Genomic DNA, 23221 nt, shown 5'->3' on the forward strand with positions numbered 1-23221 from the left:
AGTTAGCGAATACGGGATCTCCATCCCCTTGAATGATTTGAGACTAACTTCCAGTTGATGAAGCAGTTGCTTCCGATTATAACATTGCAGCCGTAGTCCGGCAGAAACGGTGGCTCGACAAACGTGCCCTCGCCTACTTTTCCAACCAGTTTCCTGAGCAGCTCTAGTCGTGTCTCAAAGATCTTGTCGTAGGGGACAGTTTTTGTGTCGAGATTGTTGTAGTCTGCAGCCAGCCCCCGGCACCGATGCCGCGCTTCTAGCAGCTCCGGCTTGTTAGGGTTGTACCTGGTATGTCAGCATGAGATGATGTTTCCGTATTGGAGTGAAGAACGAACATCATCCCCGAGATCATGCGCTCGTAGTCCTCGCATTGTGGAATGCCGCGCAGACCGCGTGAAAGGTCTATAATTTCAGGGCGTTTCGCGGTGGCAGCCATTGTATCGAGTGTTAAAGGTCACTTTCGGGAAGAGCAAACTAAGGATAAAGTGAATACATGGACTCAACGGGCTACCGCCACCTTTAAACATGATGCCCTATGGCATTGAGCTGCAGAGGGCTGCATTACCTGCCTATTTGGGTTACAAGGCCAGCTCTGATATTTCTCCAGAATATGCCCCACTGGCCGCGGCAAACTCACGTCCGATCTGGAAACAGAGTGGGCATAGCGTGGTGGATACAGTATTAATATAGCAGTAGCAGGAGTTCCAGAGCTCTGTTATTCCTGTCTACTGCCCCTGTAATCCAGAAATACCAACTGCTCACGTAGTTTCAGATTTCTAGCATATGACACGTATACAAATCGGAAACGTATGACTTAACGTATACAGATGGAAACGTATTATTAATGAGTGGAGATCTAGAATCGTGCCCTGGCAGGCCCTTTCCCCGTCGTGTGGACTTCAGCGACGACCTCCTGCGCCGCCAAACACCCCTGCTCCAGCGCTCCATCAATAGCCGCCCTCCATCCATGGGCCCAGTCTGCAGAGGCAAAAAGAACATTGCCATGGCGGCTTTGCAGCTCCTCCTGATACTTTGTCATGTACTCTGGTCGCCACCAAGCGGGACCGCCTCGGGACCAGGGATCCGTGGCCCAGTTATGGAATACCTGAGCTGTTAGCAACACTCTTGTCCCGCATCAGGAAGCACAGTAGGAAAGTAGAGCCTACCATTTTCTTTACGTCCATAGGGTGTAGCTTTTGAAACGCATCGATTGTCTTCGCCGGATCCCGCTCCGGTACATACGTGCCTCGCTCGTCTTTGCCAAAGCCTACAATATGCGCGTTGCCATTCTCGGTGACACCGTCCCCGTAGCCGAACATGAGGAGATTCGGGTATCGCATCCCATTCCATGATGCCAGCCCAGACCCTTCCACCACTGCATGGATCTTGGTCATGAAGTTAACATGGCCCAGCGCTAGAGCCTCCTGACGCTTAATAGACAGGGAAGGGGTGAACTGAACGGTTTGTAGCACGTTGAGCGGAATCGTGCACACAACGCGACGCGCTCGATAAGTATTTCCAATGGTGCTCTTAACCCCAACACAGCCGGTACTGTCATGGATAGAAAAGACCGGAGTCTGGAGGGAATACTGCAGTCCGTGCGCCACCGCGTCGTCGAACATGCGCCTCGACAGCTCCGACTGCCCGTCTCGCAGTTTATACGTCGTCCAAATGGGTCCGAAGTTGGCGGAGCTATACGACATGAGTGCGTGAGAGCGCACCATGTCCCACAGGCTGGAGGTCTCCATGGTTCCGCCTGAAATGTGCAGCAGCAAGGCGACGAGGAGACCGGCTTCCTCGCGTGTTAGGAGGTGTTTCACCTGCTCGAACCGCTCGCGGCAGGAGAGCTTATCCAGCTGTTCTACCTCCTTCCGGTCGACGTGGATATTGTCGAGTTGGGCGTGAGGCAGTGGGCAGACCTGGCGACAGTTGTGGCCGTCTACGTTGACGAAGATATCCCAGGCTCGGCCGGTGAGTTTTCCTGCTTCCTCGTGAGAGAGCTTTCGAGGGGGCGTGCCTGGAGGATGTTGTCAGCAGTTGCGATGCGAGAATGGATGCAGAAGGACAATACCAGGCACATTAAGAGTGTAGTAGTCATTCTCATACTCATGGTGCTGGGTGAGAAGAAGATCACGATCCATCTTGTAGCGCACCATCTCTTTGAACAGATATGCCATATGATGCGTAACCCATGTCCCACCCATCTCGTACAAAATACCTATCCTAGTCAGCCTTGAACACGTTACAGTTAAAAAGAGGAGGTAGTACCGTCTTCCTCCACCGTATACGCTCGGCCTCCAACTCGATCTCGAGCCTCCAGCATTAGCACCGAAAGGCCTGCAGTCGCGTTAGCGGGGATGTAGCTGGTATAGATGGTTCAATGTACCCTGGTCTGTCATATCACGGGCAGCCATGAGTCCTGCATAGCCGGCTCCAATGACAATTGCGTCGTGGACATGTCCGGCCGGCGTGGTTATCTTCTGCGGCGGTTCTACCACGCCTCTGCAATGAAGGCTACCCTCTCGGATTCCAGTTGCCCTGGTCCACGAATATCCATCTTGCGTTGTCTTGCTGGTCGGCTTCATTTTGAGTATTGAGCTATTGTCGTGCGTTTGTTTGCATCGGCGTTCAATAGGGAAGCTGGACTAGCAGTACATATATCACGCCTGCTTTCAGCCTAGCCTTGAGCGTTTACCGTTTTACCAAAAGCGGCAACCGAGAATATAGAGACCGGATATCCCAGTGTCCGAGGACATATGATGCCATACAACCCTCATGTAAGTAGTCTAGATTGAACAGTAATTTTGACCCAAAGATCCTCCCACAATACCACCAATCCTCCTTCAACATGCCATCGATTACCTACAAGAACCTCCCCGGCCCGGTTGGGGACTGCCTCAAGTCATCCTCACTCGCAACAACAGCCACAGTCCCCGTGTCGCCCACCACCTCGCTCGTTTTCACAACCGGCCATATCGGGCTTGACCTAGAGACTGGAGAGCTGGTCAACAATTCGGCCAAGGCCGAGTTCGAGGCCATATTCGACTGTCTCGACGCGGCGCTGAAGAATGCTGGAATTGCGGCGGGTCTAGCGCAGGCTTACAAGTTTGTTAGTTATCTAACCAATACGGAGGATGAGGCTGTCATGCAAAGGGTCTTTCAAGGGCGGTTTCCTGGTGCGACGCCCACCTGGACGACTGTTATTGTCGGTGCGATTAATGTGCCGAATATGAGGGCGGAGATTGTGGCAGAGGGAGTGTTGTTCCATACTTAGCAACCTGAACAGCCTGGCAAAACTCCAGTCTGTAAGGTGATATTGAGAATCCATTAAGTAGTAACATCTCTTACATCAATGCAGGTTGATGACACTGGAATTATTGTATTTTCTTCATGTTCAGCTCCAACTGAGGCCGTCCCACTTTCCGGATCGGGTATATTGAATGCATTACACCATATCTACACCATTAAACTCCATCAATTCAGCCAGTAATTCATTAGCTATTTTTTCTCCCTCTGTATCACCGCCATCTCAAAGTTGTTACAATGGGAAGACTTTCACAACCCGCCACCGCCACTGCACAAGCCGCAATCGACGGCCGCACCAGTGGCACCTCCCCGCAGATCCCAGGAATTGTATACTGCGCAGTCGACAAGAGTGGAGAGTCCATCTTCAACCATGCCTCAGGCACAACAGCCCTGGGCGGGTCGTCACCGATGACACTGGATACGGTGTTTTGGCTTGCCTCGTGCACTAAGCTCATCACGAGCATTGCCTGCATGCAACTAGTCGAGCGCGGAACACTCCTCTTAGACAGCAGCGAGCTGCTCGAATCGTTTGCACCCGAGCTGAGGGATGTGCAGGTGCTTGAGCGTGCACCAGAAGGAATTCAGGGGTTCCGACTGGTTCCTAAGGAAAGAAGCATTACGCTCCGGATGTTATTGAACCATACATGTGGGTGATCCTCCCCTGTACTCGTTTTTATATAATCAAGGTAAGGAAATGGCAAGTTGATTCATAGACGACTAGCTGGGTTCGGATACGCATTCGAGGACTTCAAGTTGCGCGACTGGTCTCGTCCCGTTGGGCTGGATGACTTCTCCGGGCATGCGAGCGACGTACTGCTCCGTCCTTTGGTCAATCAACCCGGAACGAAATTCCAGTACGGGGTTGGGGTAGACTGGGTGGGCGTTGTTATTGAACGAGCCACGGGCATGTCGCTGGAGAAGTACTTTGAGCGTTTCATTTTCCGGCCGCTGGGGATCAGCAATATCAAGTTTTGTCCTACGGCTGAAATGAAAGCTGCTTTGGCTACTATGCACCAGCGGGCGGGCGATGGGTCACTGAGCACTAGAGATCATCTTTACCGAGTTCCGCTGCTGCCACGGGGTTTGGAAGATAAAGATCGTTTTTGCATGGGTGGCGCTGGATGCTTTGGCACGCCGGTCGAATACTGCAGTGCGTGTGTCTATGGCTAGATTCCGGCGCACTTCCTGCAGAGTATGTGTATGCTGACGGCCAGAAGGAGTCATAGCGACTGTGCTAAACAACGGAACGAGTCCTCATACAGGGACGAAGCTTCTGAAACCTGAAACAGTGAAGGGTTAGACAAATACTCTGTCCATCAGACCAGGCCATCGCTGAGCAAGTCTAGAAATGTTTACGGATCAAATACCGGCCATGCCCCGAAAATGTAACGAATATACACCGACAGGGAAGCCAGAAATCGCCAATCCTACTCCGTTGGTACCCTGCCGAGACGACCTCACTGAGGGCTGGGGCCTTTCATCATCGTTGAGCCACACGCAGAGTCCTACTGGAAGGGCCGCTGGGTCGGGTTCGTGGGAAGGAGTGGCCAATATATTCTGGTTTGCTGATAGGGAGAATGGAATCGGTGGGATCATTGCATCTCAGGTTCTTCCATATGGAGGTGAGAGACGTTACAATAAGAAGACACGCAGGACAAACGCTCATTATCTCATTTCAGATCTGGAGGTGGTTGGCTGCTCAGAGGCGGTTGAGAAAATCATATATGACGATCTTGGTGGAAAGTAGGCATTGTCTGCTGAGGGTTCCGAGGACGAACGGTGCAGGTAGAACTGCTAGGGCTGGGTACAGATATCACGTCCATGTCCTGGTGTTTGGGCTGGATCAGTGGTCAGGAAAGCAATCAATGTGTTACTCCCATGTTTTACCTTACACATTTAGCCTTTAATCCTTTTAATCGTTCACGCAACACTCTTGAATACTCTTAGTCTACTACATTGCAACACAACATTCTCACCTACAACCACCAAAGCGGTCTTCTTAACGACTGACAGGGCGTTTAAAGACAATATACTTCCAGAGGACATGGACCTTGTCACCACGGACCTTGACATAGAAACTGGCCTAGCCAGTATGACCCGTTCAACGCGTATGTACAGAGTGTGAGAGACGAATCCATTACGCCAGAGGGCCGACAGAGTCGCACAACCTAGGCATCTTTGAAGTACCTAGGGCTCTACAACTACAAGCGCAAAGTGTCGATAATACGGCGGACGCCGAGGAAACCGTCAACAGCGGCCTTCTGGCTCTGCTTGTGGCGCTGACCGTCAAACATCCACCCCCCATTGGGGCTTGGATGGTTCGGCGGATCGGCTTGACGGCAACCTTCGCCAAAGACAAATTTGTGCCCGCCTAGCCGGGTATCTGCGCTCTGTGGCCGAGGGAAAGACGGCAATGTTGGTGGAGGTGAAGCAGAGCGAGAGAACGCGACACGAGCCCCAGGTCTCCATGCAGGAGACATCCGAGATTGTAGCTTGGATCAGGAAGAATCACATCGGTACTTTTCCCCTATTGTCCCTGGCACCATTAAATACGAGTACTGACTTGTTCTGAAAGCCAGTACTGCTCTCCCAAGACGGCCAGGAGGTTTATCTATCGGCAATCTCGTTTTCGCGCGAGTACCGCCGATACATTGACGGTGCCCGCCTCGATCTTCCCAGTACCAAATTCATGCAGCTTCAGCCATATGGGCCCTGGAATATTACTGACGCCGGTCATGTAAAGCATCTGGCAGGCATCATCGTCGCTATGACGGCTAAGTACGGCGCATAATTCGAGCAGCGGCGGGGAGGGGCGGGCGTGGGGGAAACACATCGCTACCTTGGTGAGAAGGTAGTTTGCGTGTAACAGCGTGGACATGGTTCGTTTCATTTCCCTGGTCAAGAGGTGGTTGTGTTGGGTTGTGTTACTCAGAAAGTTGGCTGGGCTGTGGTTGGGACCATGGCCTGACTCTCTTCTCTTTTTCTCCCTCACTCCCTCACTCTCTTCTTCTTCCCTTTATCCCTCACATTTCCTTCTCTTCACCCTCTTTCCTCTATCCATCATGGCATCAGACAATAGTCGTGCCGCCCTGCAAGAGACCTTTAGGCCTACTGCCGATCGACTTCTTGAATCCCTATCCAAAATGCCTGGCCCCTACATTGACCGCGACAAGCTCCCCGAGGATGCCTTCGCTATCAGTGAGTTCAACGCCGAAGACAACACATCTCTCGAATCCAGCGGTTTGGTATTTGAGCCAATGCCCCAAGCCAATCTTGACCGGTATCCTCCACATCGCGAGAATTTTCCCCTTGCTGGACGCTATCCAGGCTTCGAGGAATTCCAGCCAAACCCAATCCGAACAACCCTCTTTGAACGGATGGAACAATCTGCAGGGACAAGGGCTAGGATTCTTGAGCAATGCCTCCGTATTATGTTTATTTTTTGGCGCCGCAAACTCATCCGCAAATCCTTGATTGACAAGGCCGGGTGGGAGCCTATCGTGTACTACCTCCATCATAACACATCTCGTTAGACTCCATCCTAACTATCGCAGCTACCCGAACTCGTTCCTGTCTCGCGAGGGCCTACTGCTGCGACACCTACCTCCCGGGTGGGGCGGTACAGTCTACGAGAACGCCCACGGCTTCCCCCATATTATGATGTTGCAAGTCCAGGAGGTGTCGGTGACCGAGGACGAGATGCTTGTTGGAGAAATTGGGCCGATCGTGCAAGCGATCAGGAACAGGCTTGACCAGGAGGACTTTGCAGATACCACTTTCGTCCCTGTGAGCTTGGACTCTCTAATACGTGTTAGGTACTAGCTAACTCTGTCTTTATAACAGGTGCTGGTCATATCGCTGTCAGGCCCCCAACACGGGCGGATTACACAAGGCTGCTTCGACCGGTCTGGGATACTGCAGATACGAACGAGCAAGCTGTATAGCTTTATGACAGAACAGGAAGCGCCGTTTGATCTCTTCTTGCGCTTTCTGGCGAACACGCCTCAAGAGCACCCGGACGAGAAGGATTCTATGGTGGAGATAGGTGGCTGACCACTAGCTGGCATGCTTTTCGGTCTCGCGGTATAGCGTCTCGTTATGTCGTGGCAGACCACTGCTTGTCGGAGGGTGACGGGAATCTCAAAATCTCTTTGCGGCTGGAATCCTTTCCTGGATTCTAGAAGCAACTTTGATCTCAGCTCATTCATCTCCTGCCGTTAGTATTGGGCTATTCGTGACTCGTGTCCGTGCAATCGGGGTTTGGCCGTTACTTGGCATTCGGCTTCAGCAACTTTTCGCGACGCTAGCCCTGGGGAGCTGAACGATGATGTATACGCTTTGATGAGCTTTGAAATCATGGATTTGAAATCAACATTGGCTCCAATCCTGGCGTTATAAATACCTGCTCTATGTTTCTCCATCTTCATCTTCATCGCATCTACCAGACAAACAACCAGGCTCTAGAGCAACTACTACACCATGTCTTCCTACGCAATCACAGGAGCCTCGCGCGGCATCGGAGTATGCACCATACCTATTTTCCAGTCCAAGTCTAACCTGTACAGTGGGCGTTCATTTCCATCCTGTCCAGCAACCCAAGCAACACCGTCATCGCGCTTGTCCGCAACAAAGCCGCCACCGATAAACGCGTCGCTGACGAACTTCCCGGCCGTACCAACATCCACGTCCTCAAGGCCGACCTGGACAGCTACAGCGACTTGGAGACTGCGGCTGAAGATACCTCGAAGATCACCGGTGGAAGCCTCGACTATCTGGTCGCCAACGCCGCACTGCTGACTCTCTACGACCAGTTCGACTCCCTCGGTGATCTGTACGTCCCCCTACCCTCGCATCTCCTCAACTAACAAAAGCAGAGGCAAAGACCCAACCACGCTTGAACAGGAAATGCTCGCAAACTTCAAAACCAACACCATCGCCCAGATCCACCTCTTCAACCTCTTCACCCCGCTGATCCTCCGCGGCACAGCTAAGAAGGTCATCGCCATCTCTAGCGGACACGCAGACGTGGACCTCGTCACCAAGTTCAACGTCGCCACCGCCGGTGTATACTCGATCAGCAAAATCGGGCTTAACATGGCGGTCGCAAAGTTCAGCGCCCAGTATAGCGCCGATGGCGTGCTGTTTCTCAGTCTGTCGCCGGGAATGGTGGATACCGGAGGTTTTGCTCAGCGTACGTTATCTACCTCTGATCTATCTCTGGGGTGTTGTATAAGGCTGACCTTTGGCAGTGACTGATGAGCAGCGTGCTGGGCTGGGTGAAATGGTGAAGAAGTTCCAGGAATATGCACCGACGTTTACCGCGCCGATTAGCCCTGAGGAGTCGGTCAACGCTATGCTTAATGTTATTGAGAATGCCACTGTCGAGAAGGATGCCGGGGCCTTCCTCTCTCACAAGGGTGACCGCAATTGGCTGTAGTCTTGTATCTAGACTGGCCTAATCTGTTTATCATATCATTCCAGATCGGTCTGCGTTGATCGGTTATTTATATAGCCTCAAATAATTGACTCGGTATTGCTTGGATCTGCGAATTCCACAATGATCTATCTTCGGTTGTTTCACCCTACCAGATAAACTGATACTCGCAAAATCGCTGGAGGAGCTATAATTTCTTTTCAGCTTATATGCATGTATTCGTCCACGCATTCCTGCAGAAACCCCGCAAAGGCTATTCTGCACACCTGCAGTGATACAAGTTCATCACTCGAACTCGACTGCGTGCAGCCACCAAGCATTGGCACATCCAATAATTAAACGACGTGTCAGACTTCCACGCCATTTAAGGTTCCGATCGTAAGCTGACGCTGGTCAGCCAGCCCCATTCCTCAATTAGCCATTCCATGCGCTGACCCAATTGAGCTGCTGGAATGCTGTGTCACGCCAAGGGCAAATCATCTCGCGGCCGTCGCATTCTGACATTGCTGGACGCCTGAATGATATCCCAGCAACATAGAAAAATAAAGACAGTCCCCAAGCCTGGAAAATGAAACGGACTTTCAAGCAATCGGCAAGCAGCAGTACAACATGCGCCCCTCTCTCGCTCTCCTCCTTACAATGGGAACAGCCTCCCTGGCTGATTTCACCTTCGACGAGCTCTGGTCTCTCCAGAATACCCTCTGGGAGAACTTCCTCTACCCAGCGAACCTGCAGCAGATCAACGCTACAGACACCTCCGTGTTTGCCGAAGATGTACCCCCCCCATCATACCCCAAGGCCTACTAGAGTATACCAGAAAGCTAACCCTAATGGAAGGTCCAAGGCCGCGTCGACATAACACGCACCTTCGACGGCCGCGAGCTCAACAACGAATACATCTTCGGCCTCTTCTCGGACCCAGACCACCTCAGCCTCGTCGGCATCCCCATCTCCTACAACATCACGCAGTTCTCCGCAAACCAGAACATCACCGCCGCAACGACCGTGTTCACATTCAACGCGACATCATTCAACACCCTCGTCCCCATTACAATCGATACCTGGATCCTGTATAACCCGGACGGAAAGATCGCGCAGTACGACGCCACCTTCCGCTGGTTCGACTGGCTGCTTGATACGCTTTCTGAAGCGGCGGGGACGGGGCTGTTCAATACCACCGACCCAGCTGAGATACAGAGGCAGCTGGCTGGGCTTCTTGCGACTACGATCTGTGAAACGCATGACCAGTACTGTCTGGATGAGAATAAACAGTATGAGACCAACGAAGCGTGCGTCGATTTCCTCACGAATACAGTCCGGTTCGGGAAGGCGTATGAGCTGGGGAGGAATACGCTGCTGTGTCGCGAGGTGCATGAGCATATGGTGCAGTATCGGCCGACGGAGCACTGTCCGCATATTGGACCGAGTGGGGGTGGGTATTGTGTGGATGATAAGGACTATGCTACGATGGTTACGGAGAGGTACTTCAAGCAGCCGTTTATTCCGTTTGGGTATGGGGGGGATAATGTGTGGCTTGCTGGGGCATAGCATATTGTGCTTTAACTTTGGGTCTTTGGACTGTTCTTACTACTATGTGTTTAATTAATAATATATGCCGGGAATATTGAGATGAACTGTTGAAATCTCGGTTTCCTAATTGGGAAGTATACGGGTGGCCGAGCTTCCCCTTTAGGAAGTTAAGAACGCAACCCTAGATGACGAAATGCCCCTCACCCCGCGCAGACCCTACTGGAAGCTATATAGATGGGGGAGATCTTGCCAGTATGACAAGTGTCAAGGTACTTCCAATACAGTATTATCCTTTTCTTCCCTTCCCAGCCAATTCAACCATATACTCTAAAATGTCCGACTTCTCCGGCGTTTCACTCAAAGGCAAGACCGCAATCGTCACCGGTGCTTCAAGGTAATAAACTCATACTATCAAAATGCAGTCCTTATTGACCTGTTCCAGGGGCATCGGCGCGGGAATCGCCATTCTCCTAGCCAAGCGTGGCGCCAACATCGTCGTCAACTACGTCTCAGAGGGTAGCAGGAAGCGCGCCGAGGAGGTAGCAGACGAGATCACCAGAGTCGGAACCAAGGCTATTCTATGCCAGGCCAGCGTCAGCAACCTAGACGAGATCCCGCGGCTGGTAAGCGCCGCGCTGAAGATCAGCGAGACGGGGAAGATTGAGATTCTGATACACAAGTACGCAACCGCAACCACAGTCACAGTCACAGTCACAGTCACAGTCACAGTTCCCTGCTCCCTTTAAGTGGCTATATTTTTTATTCTTGTCTAATACTGTTCCTGTTCTTCTTCTAGTGCTGCCCAAGGCCTCGAAGCTAACCTCGTCGATACCTCGCCGGAGTTCTACACCACCCACTTCGACTGCAACGTGCGCGGCCCAATCTTCCTAACCAAGGCCGTCGAGCCCCATCTGCCCAAAGGCGGCCGGATCGTGTTTATCTCGTCGGCCGGTGCACGGCTCGGCGTTGCAGGACAGACAGTGTACGCCGCCACCAAGGCCGCAGACGAGGCGCTTGTCCGGGTCTGGGCGAAGGAGCTGGGCCAGTCGCATGGCATTACAGTGAACTGTGTGAATCCTGGCCCTGTTGCAACTGGTATTGAATGAATACCCCTTTCCCTACCCGATTAGATTAGACTAACCCATTCTCTACTGTTAGACCAATGGTTCCAGAGCGATGAGCAGTTCTTGAAGGATATGCAGCCCTTGATTGAATCGACCCCTGCGGCACCGAGGGTGGGAGAGGTGGATGATATTGCGCCCCTAGTTGCGTTCTTGTGTAGTGAGGATGCGAGGTGGACTACTGGGGCTTGTCTGTCTGCAAATGGGGGGCTTTACAATTAGATAACTATCGCCTTGAAGGTTTTTTTTTGTCATCTATCGTCAGATACGAAGCCTTTCCCGGGCTGGAATTCGCCTGGAAACTATTTCCCTAGGATAGGAACGGACCAACTGGTAAGCCTACTTGAATCTCTACTGGAGGACCATAGGCACACATATTCTCGGTTCTCTTACCTCCCTACACCGAGATGTAAATTCTGGTAGCTTGGCTGGCTGCAAGCCCTGCGCAGTATGATGGAGTAGAATGAATCCGTCAGAGGACACAAAGGCATGCATCTGTGGAGACCATGAGAGGATACAGCGTTTTTTACAGTCACCCACGCGCTGTAAAAGCATGGAAGAGACATGCAGCGGCAAGTGACAGTTTCGGGCCTTTGGGAGTGTGTGAAAAGGCCGGTACGCTGTCTGTGAGGGAGCAGGTTAATTATCGGTTTGAACAATAATAGGCAGATATTAGTTAACAATAGTCCGCTTTCGTATATTGCAAATAGGGCATCAATAATTGTTCTATTGGAAAGGGGAATACCGAGCTGAAGGATACATGGGTAGTATTAACTAGGTATCGAGGGTATACCACAGCCAATAACCATAACTTGACTCGTGCCAGACTTGATAAGAAGAATGTCTCTTCCCTAACTTCCGTTCAGAAGGCAAACACCGAGATACTCGCGTTGATCTTCTAAATAATCGATCTGCACTTTATTCCTTGCTAATGGGCCGATAAGTACGATTACGCTGTATAGAATTGGATTGTTTCGAGATTCTCTCAGCCATTTGTGGCTCAATGAACAATACGATAGGCTATCTTAATAGAATAGATAGATTATTGTGTATTGAGGCGTAGGGGCGATAGCCTCATCCACGACTTTGTCCATTCTCTGGACATGGCACAAATTATTCAAAACAGTTTTGACACCTTCGTAGAATTAAGCCAGGTTCATCATCCGCTGTTTTTGTCTTGCTGGCGATAGCTGGCCGCCTTGAAGGTTAATGAAACAGTGCAGTGACAGCTTTATTACTAGTATAGACAGTAAACTGGTATTGTTTCGGGTGAAGGGACGTGGTAATCAGGGCTGGTTAAAGAAAAGCAGGCATAAGCATAAAGGAAATCATCATTAGAGTAAACTTCTTATTTGCTTCATTACCATTATTTTTAACATTCTTTTGTGATGCTGTTACATCTGGATACTTGTGAATGCAGCCAATTGCCGGCTGTTCACACAAGTCCAGACCATGCAGTATACAGACAGGAATTCCCCCAGTTAAGTGTTTAGTTACCTCAGTATATTGAATTCACTTACTTCACTAACAACACATTCAGCCCAGACACAGGCATAAATGGCCCTTCTCTCTGACTTCCTGACTTCTCCAACACATCGCCACGATGAGGTACTTTCCCCTCGTACATGCTTGTCTCTTGACTTCTGCTGCTCAGATCGTAGCAGCAGCAGCCATTCCCGCTCCACCTGATACTGTCGTGCCCTCTGGCACTGTCAACGATGGCAATGCCGCCAACGCCGACTGCATTGCAGGTAATACCTGCAACACCGATCCGATTCTTCCTGATGGAGGTTCTTTGGAGACTGTTTCCACTGATGCGCAGGGGAATCCTGTCACCGTCCCTCCTACCAACAACCCAGTCACTCCACGCCCTACTGCAGATGAGGCCAGCCTCAGTATAACTATGATCAACGGCAACACTCCTGTCATTGCAGACCCCGTTCCACCTACACCCCCGGCGGATGTCGTGGGCGGGAATGCGGATACATCTGATTGTGACGCGCAAGCTCCAAAGCCGACCCCTTCCAATCCTGTCGCTGGTGTCCCTGCTGCAGACCAAGTATATACGGTAACTGATGTACGTGGCAATATATTCACCGTCCCTGCCTGGATCCCTCAGCCAACTGCAGACAAGACGTATACAGTAACCGATGTACGCGGAAATGTGTTCACTGTGCCTGCTTGGCTCCCCCAGCCAACCGAGGACCACACCACGAAATATCCGCAAACTGGCGTCGTTAGCGCTGGTGGTCTTCCAGGCTTCGCTGACCCGATTCCATCTGATGAGGAATGTGAAGACTATACCGAGATTGCTCCAGTCGTCACCCGCCCTCCCGGTGGCCATGGAGTTACAGCCAGCTCAATCGTTTCCATCACTAGGACGAATTCCTTCTTGTATGCCAAGCCAGCTGCAAAGCCTACAACAGACGCAGCAGGGAACATCGTCGGAACGCCCAGCGATTATCCACCCTCTGTCGATCCAATCTCAGGTCTTCCGAGTGAAGACTCTGGAGCAAACGACCCCGTCACGCCTCACAAAATCCATGGAGATGGACATATCATGACACCCATAACACAGGTCGATCTGGCCACCCCAGTCCCTTCAAACAGCGATGTCCCAGTATTCGTCGATCCCGTTCCTCCAGCTCCTCCGAACAATCCACAACCTACAAGGGTTGCTACAATCTATGGAGACGGCCACCTCATGAATGGACCAAACAAGGCAGTAAATCGGGTCAAGCGTCAAGACGACGAAACAGAACCTGAATCAGACACCAGCAACCGAAAAGCGTGCGGAGCACACATCTGCGGCGGGCCAGAATGCCCCGCGGGAACCGCAGAATGGGTCACCGTCGCCCCCGTCAACTGCCTCAAGATCCCAATCAGTACAGCCGCAGCCGCAGCCGCAGCCACAGGCACACCCCGCAAGGACTCCCTCGTCCAGACCCCTCCAAAAACAGACCACCCAACCAGCCCGCTCCTGGACTACCCCAAGATGAGCAAGGAGCTAGACGACTACATGGTGGGCGTACTGATCAAGCTCAACACGCAGAGGAAGTGGTACATCCACGCCAGCAACGAGGTCAGCGGGAAATGGTACGGGTTCCAGGACTTCAAGACCGCGGCTGGTATGGCCCGGCTGCATGGGTGCACGGCTGTCTTTATCGTTTCGAAGCAGGGCGTGTATGTCTCGCATATCTATGAAATGCCCATGTTTGTGCGCGAGCCGTCTCCTGGGCAGTTTGTGCCTGCGCCGGATGAGTTCTTCCGTAAGAATACGTTCGAGGCTCTGGTTCATGGGGAGCAGTCGGAATTCCTCCAGCCGATGGAGGGGCTTGTAGGTACGAAGGAGCAGCCTGGTCCGTTGCATTTCACCAACCAGCCCAAGATATTCATTGTCACGCCGTCTGCGAATCTTCAGGATAGGAATGGTCCGATCATGTACCCTGAGAAGGTGGCTATGCTGTCGGACCTACTGCACGGGTATCTATATCCATCTGGATCAGAGCAATATTTTCAAGAGCCCATGACACTGCCGTATAAAATCCCAACGCAGGTAATGTCTGAGGATCCCCGGAATACCGACGGGAAGGCGACGATGGAAGCCAGCAAGATCGTCCGCTATGACCGTGTCGGCGACGAGCTTATCCCTGTTGGCCGCTGGCGGCTATGGGTTAATAGAATCGAGGCCGCGACTTGGGAGTTCTCGGGAATAATACAGAAACCCATTGGCCTGCTGGCTACGAGAACTGATGAGCAATCATATGCGGGTGTATGCCCTTTGTCGATGCCCCCAAGTCCAACCACAGGCAGTCCAACTCCATCCGGCGAGGTAAGTTAAAAGTCACATCAAACCAGGCTCTATTGAGGCCCAGTCTAACCCATGTCCAGGAGATTACCGAATCAGACCTCCCTCTCCCCTTACCATTCAACCAAAACCAGATCCACAACCTCGGCTGCATGGAGAAAATGACATTAACACCCCCGATATTCGACAAAGGCAAGGTCGAAAACCTCGTAAAGGGTTGGTCTGGCATACCGGCCTTTGTGAGACCTCTTATCAATTCCACCAGCGGCGAGAACACAATCCCATGGGACACTGGCAGGCCTTCCCCCGAAAGTACCGACCCGTGGTATCACGCCGAGATCAAGTGGGCTGGGAACTGCTCAGGGCCGCCGCAGAATGTCGGGTGGCCGATGGAGCTCTATAGCGCCGTCGAGATCATTCGGGATATCTTTCTCAAAAAGCAGGATGGGTTTGATCAGTGTGAGAACGCGAATAACTTGAATATGATCGGGCGGGCTATGCAGTATGGCTGTGTTGTATACCGCGCTTGGTGTGAGGGGTGCGACCATTATTGATGGTATTATGCATGGTTTGCAATTTGGAGTGGACAGCTGAGATAGTTTAGTTTCATGGAATGAATTCAAATTTTATTTAGTCCTTGCTTGACAATTGTGGACGAGCATCCCCAGACTTCTGGAATACTGCTGCCGGAGAACTGAACCCCGCTGAGTCAGCACTGGAACCCACGAGTCACCAACTGTCGATCTGTGGGGCATCGATTTTATAGAAGTCTCTGACTGGCTGGTGCCTTTGTAGGCAGTGGGGCCATTAGAGCCGCTCCATAAATAATTCCCTTACGGATTGCAGTATTTGGAAATAAGGAGCGCGAGACTTGAAGTGTCATGAGCGGGCGGAACTATCTATAGATATTGTGTACATTCTATTCAAGATACGAAATTGAAAACCCACCAACCAGTCCAACTAGAAGTCAACGGTACCACCCGGGCTGGCTATTCGAGTTCGAAACACCGCCATCACCAGTCAGAGTAGCCGCATAGCTAGTCTCATAGCTTGCCGAGACATTAACGCCCATGGTAATCCAAGCAAAAATCCCATCCTGGACTTTATCTCCCAGCAGGGCATACTCGAAGAAGGGATCGGAGGCTGTATCCTCAGTCTCGTCCTGGACGACGTGGTCATCGGCGTTCTGGGTAATATCGACCGTGTTCGTGTTATACGGGTAGAGGGCCTCGACTTCGGTAATCAAGTCCTGGTCAAAGAACAGTTGTCCGATGTGCGCGGCGTGGCCACCGGTGACGGTCTTATTGGCGAGTTCATGCGCACCAACGTGCGCAACGACGTGGACGTGCGTTGCGCGACCATCATAGTGACCGGGGAATATAGACTGGAACTGAGCAACACCGTCTTCGTCTGTCTTCTGAATACCGCGAAGGAAGGTCTTGTCGAGGTTAGAAGCATCGCCGGAACCGCTACCGTTCATGTCGCTCTGCACACCGGAGTAAACACCGGTAGAGTTACAGTTCCAGACATCCCAGTAGAGATCCTTGATCGGTTCGCAGGTCTCGATATCGATGAACTGCCCGTCAAGGATAACAGGGACACCGGCCTCGCCATCACGGACATTAGAGCGGACAAGCTCGCCCTTTACCCAGAATGGACCGATTTCACCTTCCGGAGAGAGAACGCAGACGGGGTCCTTGGCGAAGAGTTCTTCTTCGGAGGTGTGCGAATTCACCTGGAGGGTGGAGTGGTGCGAGACGTTGACGGAGGGGTTGTAGGCGCGGGCTGCGAGGGCTTGACGGCGGTAGAACTCGTACTGCTCGGCGCGACGGGCTTCGATGCGTGCGCTGACGCCGCGGCGTTCGAGGCGATCAGCGCATTGTCCGAGGCTGCGTTTGGCGTTGACCAGGAATGATCTCTTTTCGGCGTGGGTCATGGAGCTGACTTCGTGGGCACCGGGGTGGGCGGCAGCAAATGCAGCCATGCCGAGCATGGCCAACTTGGTCAACGAGATGAGTTGCATGGTGAATAAAGGAGAGATTTCAGGCTTGGTGCTTAGAGAAGACTGGAGGGATGTAGTTTGCATGAGACTGAGGCATGGCCCTCTTTATACCCGAGTCTTCGCTATCGGACTCCGCGGATATCCATAGTCAAAACCGGTTGTATGAGACTGCCAGGACCATAACGATTCCTCATCACCTTCGTCAGCTCTATCCAGCCGAGTATGAAAGAGGATAAAGCAGTATTTCCGACATCAGGACCACTTCACTGCCAAGCCGGCTATACAAAATTCAGCGCCTCTCCGAGCTGATCGACAGCGAGCCTGACGAATGTCTCGAATGCAATAGGGCAGGAAAGAGAGCCGTTTCTCCAGAGGATTCTAGGCATCTTCAAAGGTCTCCAGAATGCTTTGTCATCGGGGAACTCGAGCTCCGAAGAGCCAGACAGAACTCTCTACCAGATCCACCGTGGTGGAGCTGATCTTGGCGTTTTATGCTTAGCTTGATCATCGGCTGCATAATGGTATTTCGGATATCGGTGACAAGCCCCGATTGGTACATTACATGTTGCGTGAAGGTCTGGACACCATGTAGTTTGTAAGCTGAGCGTTCTATTGGTCCCATAATGTATATAGAGCCCACAGGTTGATGAAGCGCAAGGAGACGCGTGCTTCCTAATTATAATCCAAGAGATAAAGTCTTTCTTATGGCTATTGAGACTTGTAAAGCAGGAAAATGACTCGGAATGCGGAATTGATAGGATGTGTAAGCATAGTAGTGTGGATATTATTGTGGCATTGTATGGAATAGAGCAAACTAAGAACGAAAACATAAAGCCGAAATAGTACACCGGCGGTCAGTAGGTTATATCATTGAATGTTCCTCTTCATAAACTTCACCACCACCATCAACAGCAATGCTAGATATATGGCCATGGACTTGTTCCGCCCTGGACTTGAACCTCTCTAGCATCCTCGCCACCGCGTAGTGCCCATTCTTTCTTGCCAGTGACACCGCGTTCTTATATTGCTTCTCGCCAGCGTCGCCAAGTATCCATGCCCCTTCCTCAAGGAGCATATGAACCATGTCAACCCGACCATGTTCCGCCGCTCCCTCAAGAGCCATTCTTCCTTCAATATCTGCACCTGCGGCATTCACATCCGCACCCAGGTCAAGCAGTCGGCGAGCAATTGGCAAGTATCCTTTAATAGCTGCCAGCTGTAATGCAGTAGCACCTCTATTTTCCGCAGGGGGGCTGGTGACATCGGCGTCATGGTTGAGAAGCATGGTTATCAATTCTAGATTACCTTTCTCCACCGCGTGCTGCAGGGCCGTACGACCACGGTGTCCTTTCGCAGCGCAATTGATATCGGTATCGGCGAATCCGAGAAGCTTACGGACGACCGACACTTTTTGCTCTCTCACGGCAATTTGCAGAGCGGTAGAGAAATTAACATTTCCGTACTCGAAGTCGGTATGAACATATTCGTTCATCCTTGGGTTGCGCTGAAGAATCGAGTCAACAAAGTCTTCGCCAGATACAGTACACGCCACAGCTAAGCATCGCCCTAAAGCTTGTGCGCCCCAGTGGTAATGGGGCTGGGTTAAGATGTCCAGGGCCAATCGATTGCGATCCCATACTACCAGCTCTAGGGCTGATTGTGGCTGAACTGGGTCATTCAAATCCCCAGCGACGACTTCACCCAGAGTACCCGTGGGTTCCACGCCTTCCGACAGTAGAAGTTGCAGCACATTAGTATCTTGCCTCGTACTGTCACATAAACTCAAATTGTGGGAATAAATCCGTGTTGCCATAACGATCACATTCGGAGCGGGGCCGGTAAAGCCGCTTAATAGGAGCCGGAGAACTTCGAGAGCTTCATCTGATGCCGACTCACCACAAATGGCATCCTCTTCCATCCGATTTATTGCCATACAAAGGACACGGTCAGTCACCTTTGCGCCGTATATAAGCATAAGTCTGACCAACTCAGGTTGTTTGCTGCTCGCTGCGCTGCACAGTGGTGTATGCCCTGAATACAGTCTTTCATCCTGTAGAAGAGGGGCACGAATAAGGAGCCACTGTGCCAGATCCCAGTTCTGCATCATTAATACTGTTAACAGGATATTGTCACCATTTTCATCGAGAATGGCCTGTAAAGCTCCCCGTGTGTCCAGATACTGTGCAGTCTTCTTCCAGGTGTAGTTCACCTTCGTTGCGACGACAGTAGCCCCGAAATCAAGCAGCAGACCTATGACTAGGAGATCATTGTTGTTGATGGCCTCTGCGAGCACCTCCCCAGACCATTCAGTGACATTGTGACTCACCCGTGCACTTTCGCCAATGAGCTGCGTCATTGACCTCACACAATCCTCTTCCCCTGAAATAAACCTCATTAATACACGAAGTTTTTGATATGATAGTGGCCGAGTGATTGTGACACCACTTTCCACCAGGATTTCGTATGCCCTAAAGTTATCTCTTGCCAATGCCTGTTCGAGTGGTGGTTCTTCGCATCCATTTACGAAGTTTATATCAACACCCGCGTCTAAAAGAGCCTTCAGTGCTTCCATGTGGTTGTTCGCGATGGCGGCTGAAATAGGGGAGACATAGTCTGCTCCGCCTGTGGCCTCCAGCTCTCTAGGGTTGACAAGGCCTGGGCAAACCCGAAGTATTGTCTCGATAATTTCAAGCCTTCCAGATTTTGCTGCTGCTCCTAGCAGCGTTATATTGCCGCGTTGCGTTGGAAACTTAATATCTGCGTTGTAGATCAAGCCGGTTACGTCAGGACAGGACTTCAAAAGTGTCTCGAAGAGATTCGCATCAACAGTTCTTGTCGCCTCTGCTAGGCACAGTATGTCGACAACAACATTATGACGCAGTAACACTTCAATCAACTTCTCCTTGTTCGCAGAAATCGCGCTGAATAAGGGAGACTTGACATTCCCTCGTAGTTCATTGTAGCCCAGTCTTTTTATATCAGCGAAGGAGGCCAAAAGTTTCTCGAAGAGATTCGCATCAACTTTGCTCGTCGCCGCTGCTAGGCACTGTATGTCGACAACAACATTGTGGCGCAGCAACACCTCAATTACCCAGCCATTTCTGTATCCAATCGCCATACGTAGAGCGGAGTCACCACTCTGTATCAGTTGGATATCAGCTTTACGGGAGATGAGGAGCTCGGCCATCTCCGCCCCTCTGCTGTCGGTGACAGTGGCAGCCACCTGCAAGGGTGTGCGTAACCCGATTTCACTGTCGACGAGGGAGTTTGGATCCATCCCAGCTTCGAGGATCAGCTTCATGACCTCTATATCCACCTCACATACCGCGCTTGAGAAGATCTTCTCCACTATAGCCTCGACTGTTGGCTCTTGGCTTGCTAGAAGAATTTTAAATTGACAGCCCTTGTGCCAGCCAAAGGTTCGAATCATGGCCAGCAGGCGATCGTTATATTCCCAGAAGCTGTGCAATTCGTCATACGGCTGAAGGCTGTTGGATAACATATAAAGCTCTGTGCTCAAACGGTTTGTCTGCGTCAGCTGGTGCTGCCCTTCGTATTCTTCTGGCATAAACATGCTGAGCATTGCTTTCATTCTGGAGTCGGTATCCATATGAAGCAACTTGGACCGAATCTCCAAAGGAAATGCATTCTCCAGGTGTATCAACTCATCTTTCTCCACATCTGGTTGAACGGAGACTTCACTGGAAAGTGGAATTGATATGACGGACGATAAGGCCGGCAGGTCTGCAGCACATTAGCACGTTATGAAGCCTGCCTAATCTGCTTGTCGAAGAATCCTACCCCGATTCTGGTTGACATGCAAGAGTTTGGTGAACTGAAGCCACGGAAGAGACGGACTCCAGGCCAGACTCAGGCCTCCAGACCATGCCTGGCCAGCCAGTCTGGCAATGGAAGGTGGAGTTCTAACAACTACCCCTTCCGGTGTTTTGGGGGATGGCGCTGGTTTATCAGTACTTTCCGGCTGCAGCAGGACTGGAATAGACGAACACACCTCCATATCCAGAGAATCTGGCTGCTGTCGACACAAATGTCTTCCCGTATTGTAGCTTCCTGACCTTTTCACGAGGAATTGTTTCCTCATCGATAACCACCTCGCTCTCTTTTCCGTGGAGCCGCTTTCGTTTCTCAACCCGCCTTGCAATGAAGTCCCAGTTGGCATTACGCGGTACGGTTTGCTTTTTGCGAAGGCCCCATTTCTTGAATTGCGTCTCGTACTGCGATTTGCTGATTGCGTGTTAATTAGGTATGAGGGTTAAAAGGCTTTGCTTACTTACGTCTTTCGGAAGCCTTTGCTGGTCATGAACTCTGCAATATACTTCAGAGTCCTATTTTCTTGAATGTAGAGTTGCTCAATCTCTGCCCTGTGGGCATCCCAACTGTCGGCCATGGTCAATGAGTACTATGGTGCATGATGGCAAGGGGGGATGGACGTGATATTTAAGCCCACCGGCACACCGCAATAGACGAGGCTCTGGCTGCTCGTTGGGCGTCCGAGGCTGAAACACACCTTTCCATTGGATTGGTCGGTTCTGAATCTGAAGACATGATCGCTCTTGGCTCTTGAATTACATTGGCTTATTCCAAATCCTGTTGCATTCACCCCGGCCTAGTCATTTATTGGACGAAATCTTCCATAGCCTCCTCCACGTCATCGCGATCTTCGTGCAGCCTTGCCGTCTCACCTTCTATTGTCATTGGCTGTGTCCACTTCTGGCTGCATTTGAGGTCGTCATCATGTCCCTGAAAGAGTTCCTGTGCCTCCTGCGAGTCTCCCAAATCATGGGCTTCTTTTTCATTCCATAGGTCAGTTCTAAGTCTGCTTGCATGGCTTCCCTTCCAAGGTTGATCCGCATGATGATCGCCTCTGACCGGCAAGAAGTGAGGATAACCCTGTTCCCTCATCGTCCTGTCTCATTGGTTGTGTCCAATTCCGAGTACAGTCCAACCTTCTTCATAGCTTGTGCCCATTCCCGGACCTTGTTGTAGGCAATGCAGTTCCATCGCTGGGGGTGTACCAGTATCCAGAGGGAGTCAAGGGTATATAAACCTACCGTCCTCACAGTATGATGAACTCTGCCACAATCAAATACTCTCTTTGCTTCTCCATTCCCATCTAGCGTACCGTATTACTATTGCCTTGTGCCCTGACCCAGGGATCTATTCAGTTCTTACCATGGATCCGTCCTCAGGATATACCGTCACCGACATCGACAACCATGAAACAACGAACTTCATAACCCTGTGGCAGGACAATCTTGAGTCTCAATTACAACCTTTTGACTTCAACCTGCCTGAAGAAACCCTCTTTTGGCACCAAACACCATCGACCAGCGGACTCGCAGGCAGTATGATGGCTGGCCCAGCACACCGAACACAACCGCCAGTCATCGACCTAACGGAGTCCACCCCAGAGCCCTATCAGAGCCCCAGTAGCCTTTACCAGGGTAGACCATACACGGACTCGGCTTCCTATAGCCCCTCAGAGACCTCTCACCTGTTCTATCAAGGAGAGACTCCGTCAACAATGGCAGAAGGCAGTCCTGGGCCACAACAAAGCACCGCCTGCCTTGCCGATACCAATCGCCATTTGCTGAGGTATGTCATACTCTTTATCCAGACCCAATCAACTATTCTAGAGGTGAGTTAATAGTCCCTCTTCACAGCAGAACCCCATGCCCCCGTCGTCTCTACAAATGTGAGTGGCGAGACTGCCACACCCCTGGACAGTTTCACCGCGAACTAGACCTTGTCCGACACATTCGAACGGTGCACATTTCTCCAGACAAGTATCGGTGCGATAGCTGTGGTAAGGCATTCGGCCGGAAAGACCACCTGAACGGGCACCGAAAAAAGCGCCATGAGTCCGTGCGCCATTCTGCGAAAGCAGAGAGCATGTACTCATCTGGTTCCTGAGCGGTGAATTGACTTATCTGAAAAGCAATTAGAATTGATGGAATTGGGATATGCTGTCGTTTTGGGTACATAGTTTAGGCTCTCGT

General features: G+C 51.4%; 12 protein-coding genes across 12 annotated transcripts; 9 read left to right on the forward strand and 3 right to left on the reverse strand.

Moving 5' to 3' along the window:
- Nucleotides 1-856: 856 nt before the first annotated feature.
- ASPVEDRAFT_82813 (flavin monoamine oxidase family protein) lies at nucleotides 857-2585 on the reverse strand (the record flags this gene model as incomplete). The annotated part of the gene is made up of 5 exons (XM_040817256.1): nucleotides 857-1105; nucleotides 1167-2017; nucleotides 2072-2218; nucleotides 2269-2337; nucleotides 2387-2585. 5 exons carry the CDS (start codon nucleotides 2583-2585, stop codon nucleotides 857-859), a joined length of 1515 nt encoding a protein of 504 aa, XP_040667050.1.
- Nucleotides 2586-2848: 263 nt separating this feature from the next.
- On the forward strand, nucleotides 2849-3274 carry ASPVEDRAFT_886344 (uncharacterized protein; the record flags this gene model as incomplete). Its single annotated transcript, XM_040818374.1, has 1 exon — nucleotides 2849-3274. One exon carries the CDS (start codon nucleotides 2849-2851, stop codon nucleotides 3272-3274), a length of 426 nt encoding a protein of 141 aa, XP_040667051.1.
- Nucleotides 3275-3543: 269 nt separating this feature from the next.
- Nucleotides 3544-5053, forward strand: ASPVEDRAFT_129558 (serine hydrolase domain-containing protein; the record flags this gene model as incomplete). The annotated part of the gene is made up of 4 exons (XM_040806644.1): nucleotides 3544-3952; nucleotides 4028-4456; nucleotides 4524-4601; nucleotides 4653-5053. 4 exons carry the CDS (start codon nucleotides 3544-3546, stop codon nucleotides 5051-5053), a joined length of 1317 nt encoding a protein of 438 aa, XP_040667052.1.
- A 666-nt stretch (nucleotides 5054-5719) lies between these two features.
- ASPVEDRAFT_82816 (uncharacterized protein) lies at nucleotides 5720-6097 on the forward strand (the record flags this gene model as incomplete). The annotated part of the gene is made up of 2 exons (XM_040817257.1): nucleotides 5720-5822; nucleotides 5886-6097. 2 exons carry the CDS (start codon nucleotides 5720-5722, stop codon nucleotides 6095-6097), a joined length of 315 nt encoding a protein of 104 aa, XP_040667053.1.
- A 271-nt stretch (nucleotides 6098-6368) lies between these two features.
- Nucleotides 6369-7359, forward strand: ASPVEDRAFT_82817 (uncharacterized protein; the record flags this gene model as incomplete). The annotated part of the gene is made up of 3 exons (XM_040817258.1): nucleotides 6369-6808; nucleotides 6861-7092; nucleotides 7150-7359. 3 exons carry the CDS (start codon nucleotides 6369-6371, stop codon nucleotides 7357-7359), a joined length of 882 nt encoding a protein of 293 aa, XP_040667054.1.
- A 213-nt stretch (nucleotides 7360-7572) lies between these two features.
- Nucleotides 7573-8775, forward strand: ASPVEDRAFT_626986 (uncharacterized protein). The gene is made up of 4 exons (XM_040815632.1): nucleotides 7573-7827; nucleotides 7872-8137; nucleotides 8181-8497; nucleotides 8556-8775. Exons 1-4 carry the CDS (start codon nucleotides 7786-7788, stop codon nucleotides 8741-8743), a joined length of 813 nt encoding a protein of 270 aa, XP_040667055.1. The 5' UTR covers nucleotides 7573-7785; the 3' UTR covers nucleotides 8744-8775.
- Nucleotides 8776-9186: 411 nt separating this feature from the next.
- On the forward strand, nucleotides 9187-10568 carry ASPVEDRAFT_166909 (uncharacterized protein). Its single transcript, XM_040808654.1, has 2 exons — nucleotides 9187-9514; nucleotides 9578-10568. Exons 1-2 carry the CDS (start codon nucleotides 9350-9352, stop codon nucleotides 10286-10288), a joined length of 876 nt encoding a protein of 291 aa, XP_040667056.1. The 5' UTR covers nucleotides 9187-9349; the 3' UTR covers nucleotides 10289-10568.
- Nucleotides 10373-11718, forward strand: ASPVEDRAFT_627018 (SDR family NAD(P)-dependent oxidoreductase). The gene is made up of 4 exons (XM_040815633.1): nucleotides 10373-10664; nucleotides 10713-10949; nucleotides 11067-11365; nucleotides 11429-11718. The coding sequence occupies exons 1-4, from the start codon at nucleotides 10456-10458 to the stop codon at nucleotides 11611-11613; spliced, it is 930 nt and encodes a 309-aa protein (XP_040667057.1). The 5' UTR covers nucleotides 10373-10455; the 3' UTR covers nucleotides 11614-11718.
- A 1190-nt stretch (nucleotides 11719-12908) lies between these two features.
- Nucleotides 12909-15826, forward strand: ASPVEDRAFT_886354 (uncharacterized protein). Its single transcript, XM_040818375.1, has 2 exons — nucleotides 12909-15223; nucleotides 15283-15826. The coding sequence occupies exons 1-2, from the start codon at nucleotides 12995-12997 to the stop codon at nucleotides 15751-15753; spliced, it is 2700 nt and encodes an 899-aa protein (XP_040667058.1). The 5' UTR covers nucleotides 12909-12994; the 3' UTR covers nucleotides 15754-15826.
- A 340-nt stretch (nucleotides 15827-16166) lies between these two features.
- Nucleotides 16167-17256, reverse strand: ASPVEDRAFT_61730 (intradiol ring-cleavage dioxygenase; the record flags this gene model as incomplete). Its single annotated transcript, XM_040815581.1, has 1 exon — nucleotides 16167-17256. Exon 1 carries the CDS (start codon nucleotides 17220-17222, stop codon nucleotides 16167-16169), a length of 1056 nt encoding a protein of 351 aa, XP_040667059.1. The 5' UTR covers nucleotides 17223-17256.
- Nucleotides 17257-18063: 807 nt separating this feature from the next.
- ASPVEDRAFT_82823 (uncharacterized protein) lies at nucleotides 18064-21609 on the reverse strand (the record flags this gene model as incomplete). Its single annotated transcript, XM_040817259.1, has 4 exons — nucleotides 18064-20945; nucleotides 21003-21161; nucleotides 21214-21446; nucleotides 21497-21609. The coding sequence occupies 4 exons, from the start codon at nucleotides 21607-21609 to the stop codon at nucleotides 18064-18066; spliced, it is 3387 nt and encodes a 1128-aa protein (XP_040667060.1).
- Nucleotides 21610-22395: 786 nt separating this feature from the next.
- On the forward strand, nucleotides 22396-23135 carry ASPVEDRAFT_82824 (uncharacterized protein; the record flags this gene model as incomplete). Its single annotated transcript, XM_040817260.1, has 2 exons — nucleotides 22396-22817; nucleotides 22886-23135. The coding sequence occupies 2 exons, from the start codon at nucleotides 22396-22398 to the stop codon at nucleotides 23133-23135; spliced, it is 672 nt and encodes a 223-aa protein (XP_040667061.1).
- Nucleotides 23136-23221: the final 86 nt, after the last annotated feature.

This window comes from Aspergillus versicolor (assembly GCF_001890125.1).
Source record: "Aspergillus versicolor CBS 583.65 unplaced genomic scaffold ASPVEscaffold_4, whole genome shotgun sequence".
NCBI lineage: Eukaryota > Fungi > Ascomycota > Eurotiomycetes > Eurotiales > Aspergillaceae > Aspergillus > Aspergillus versicolor.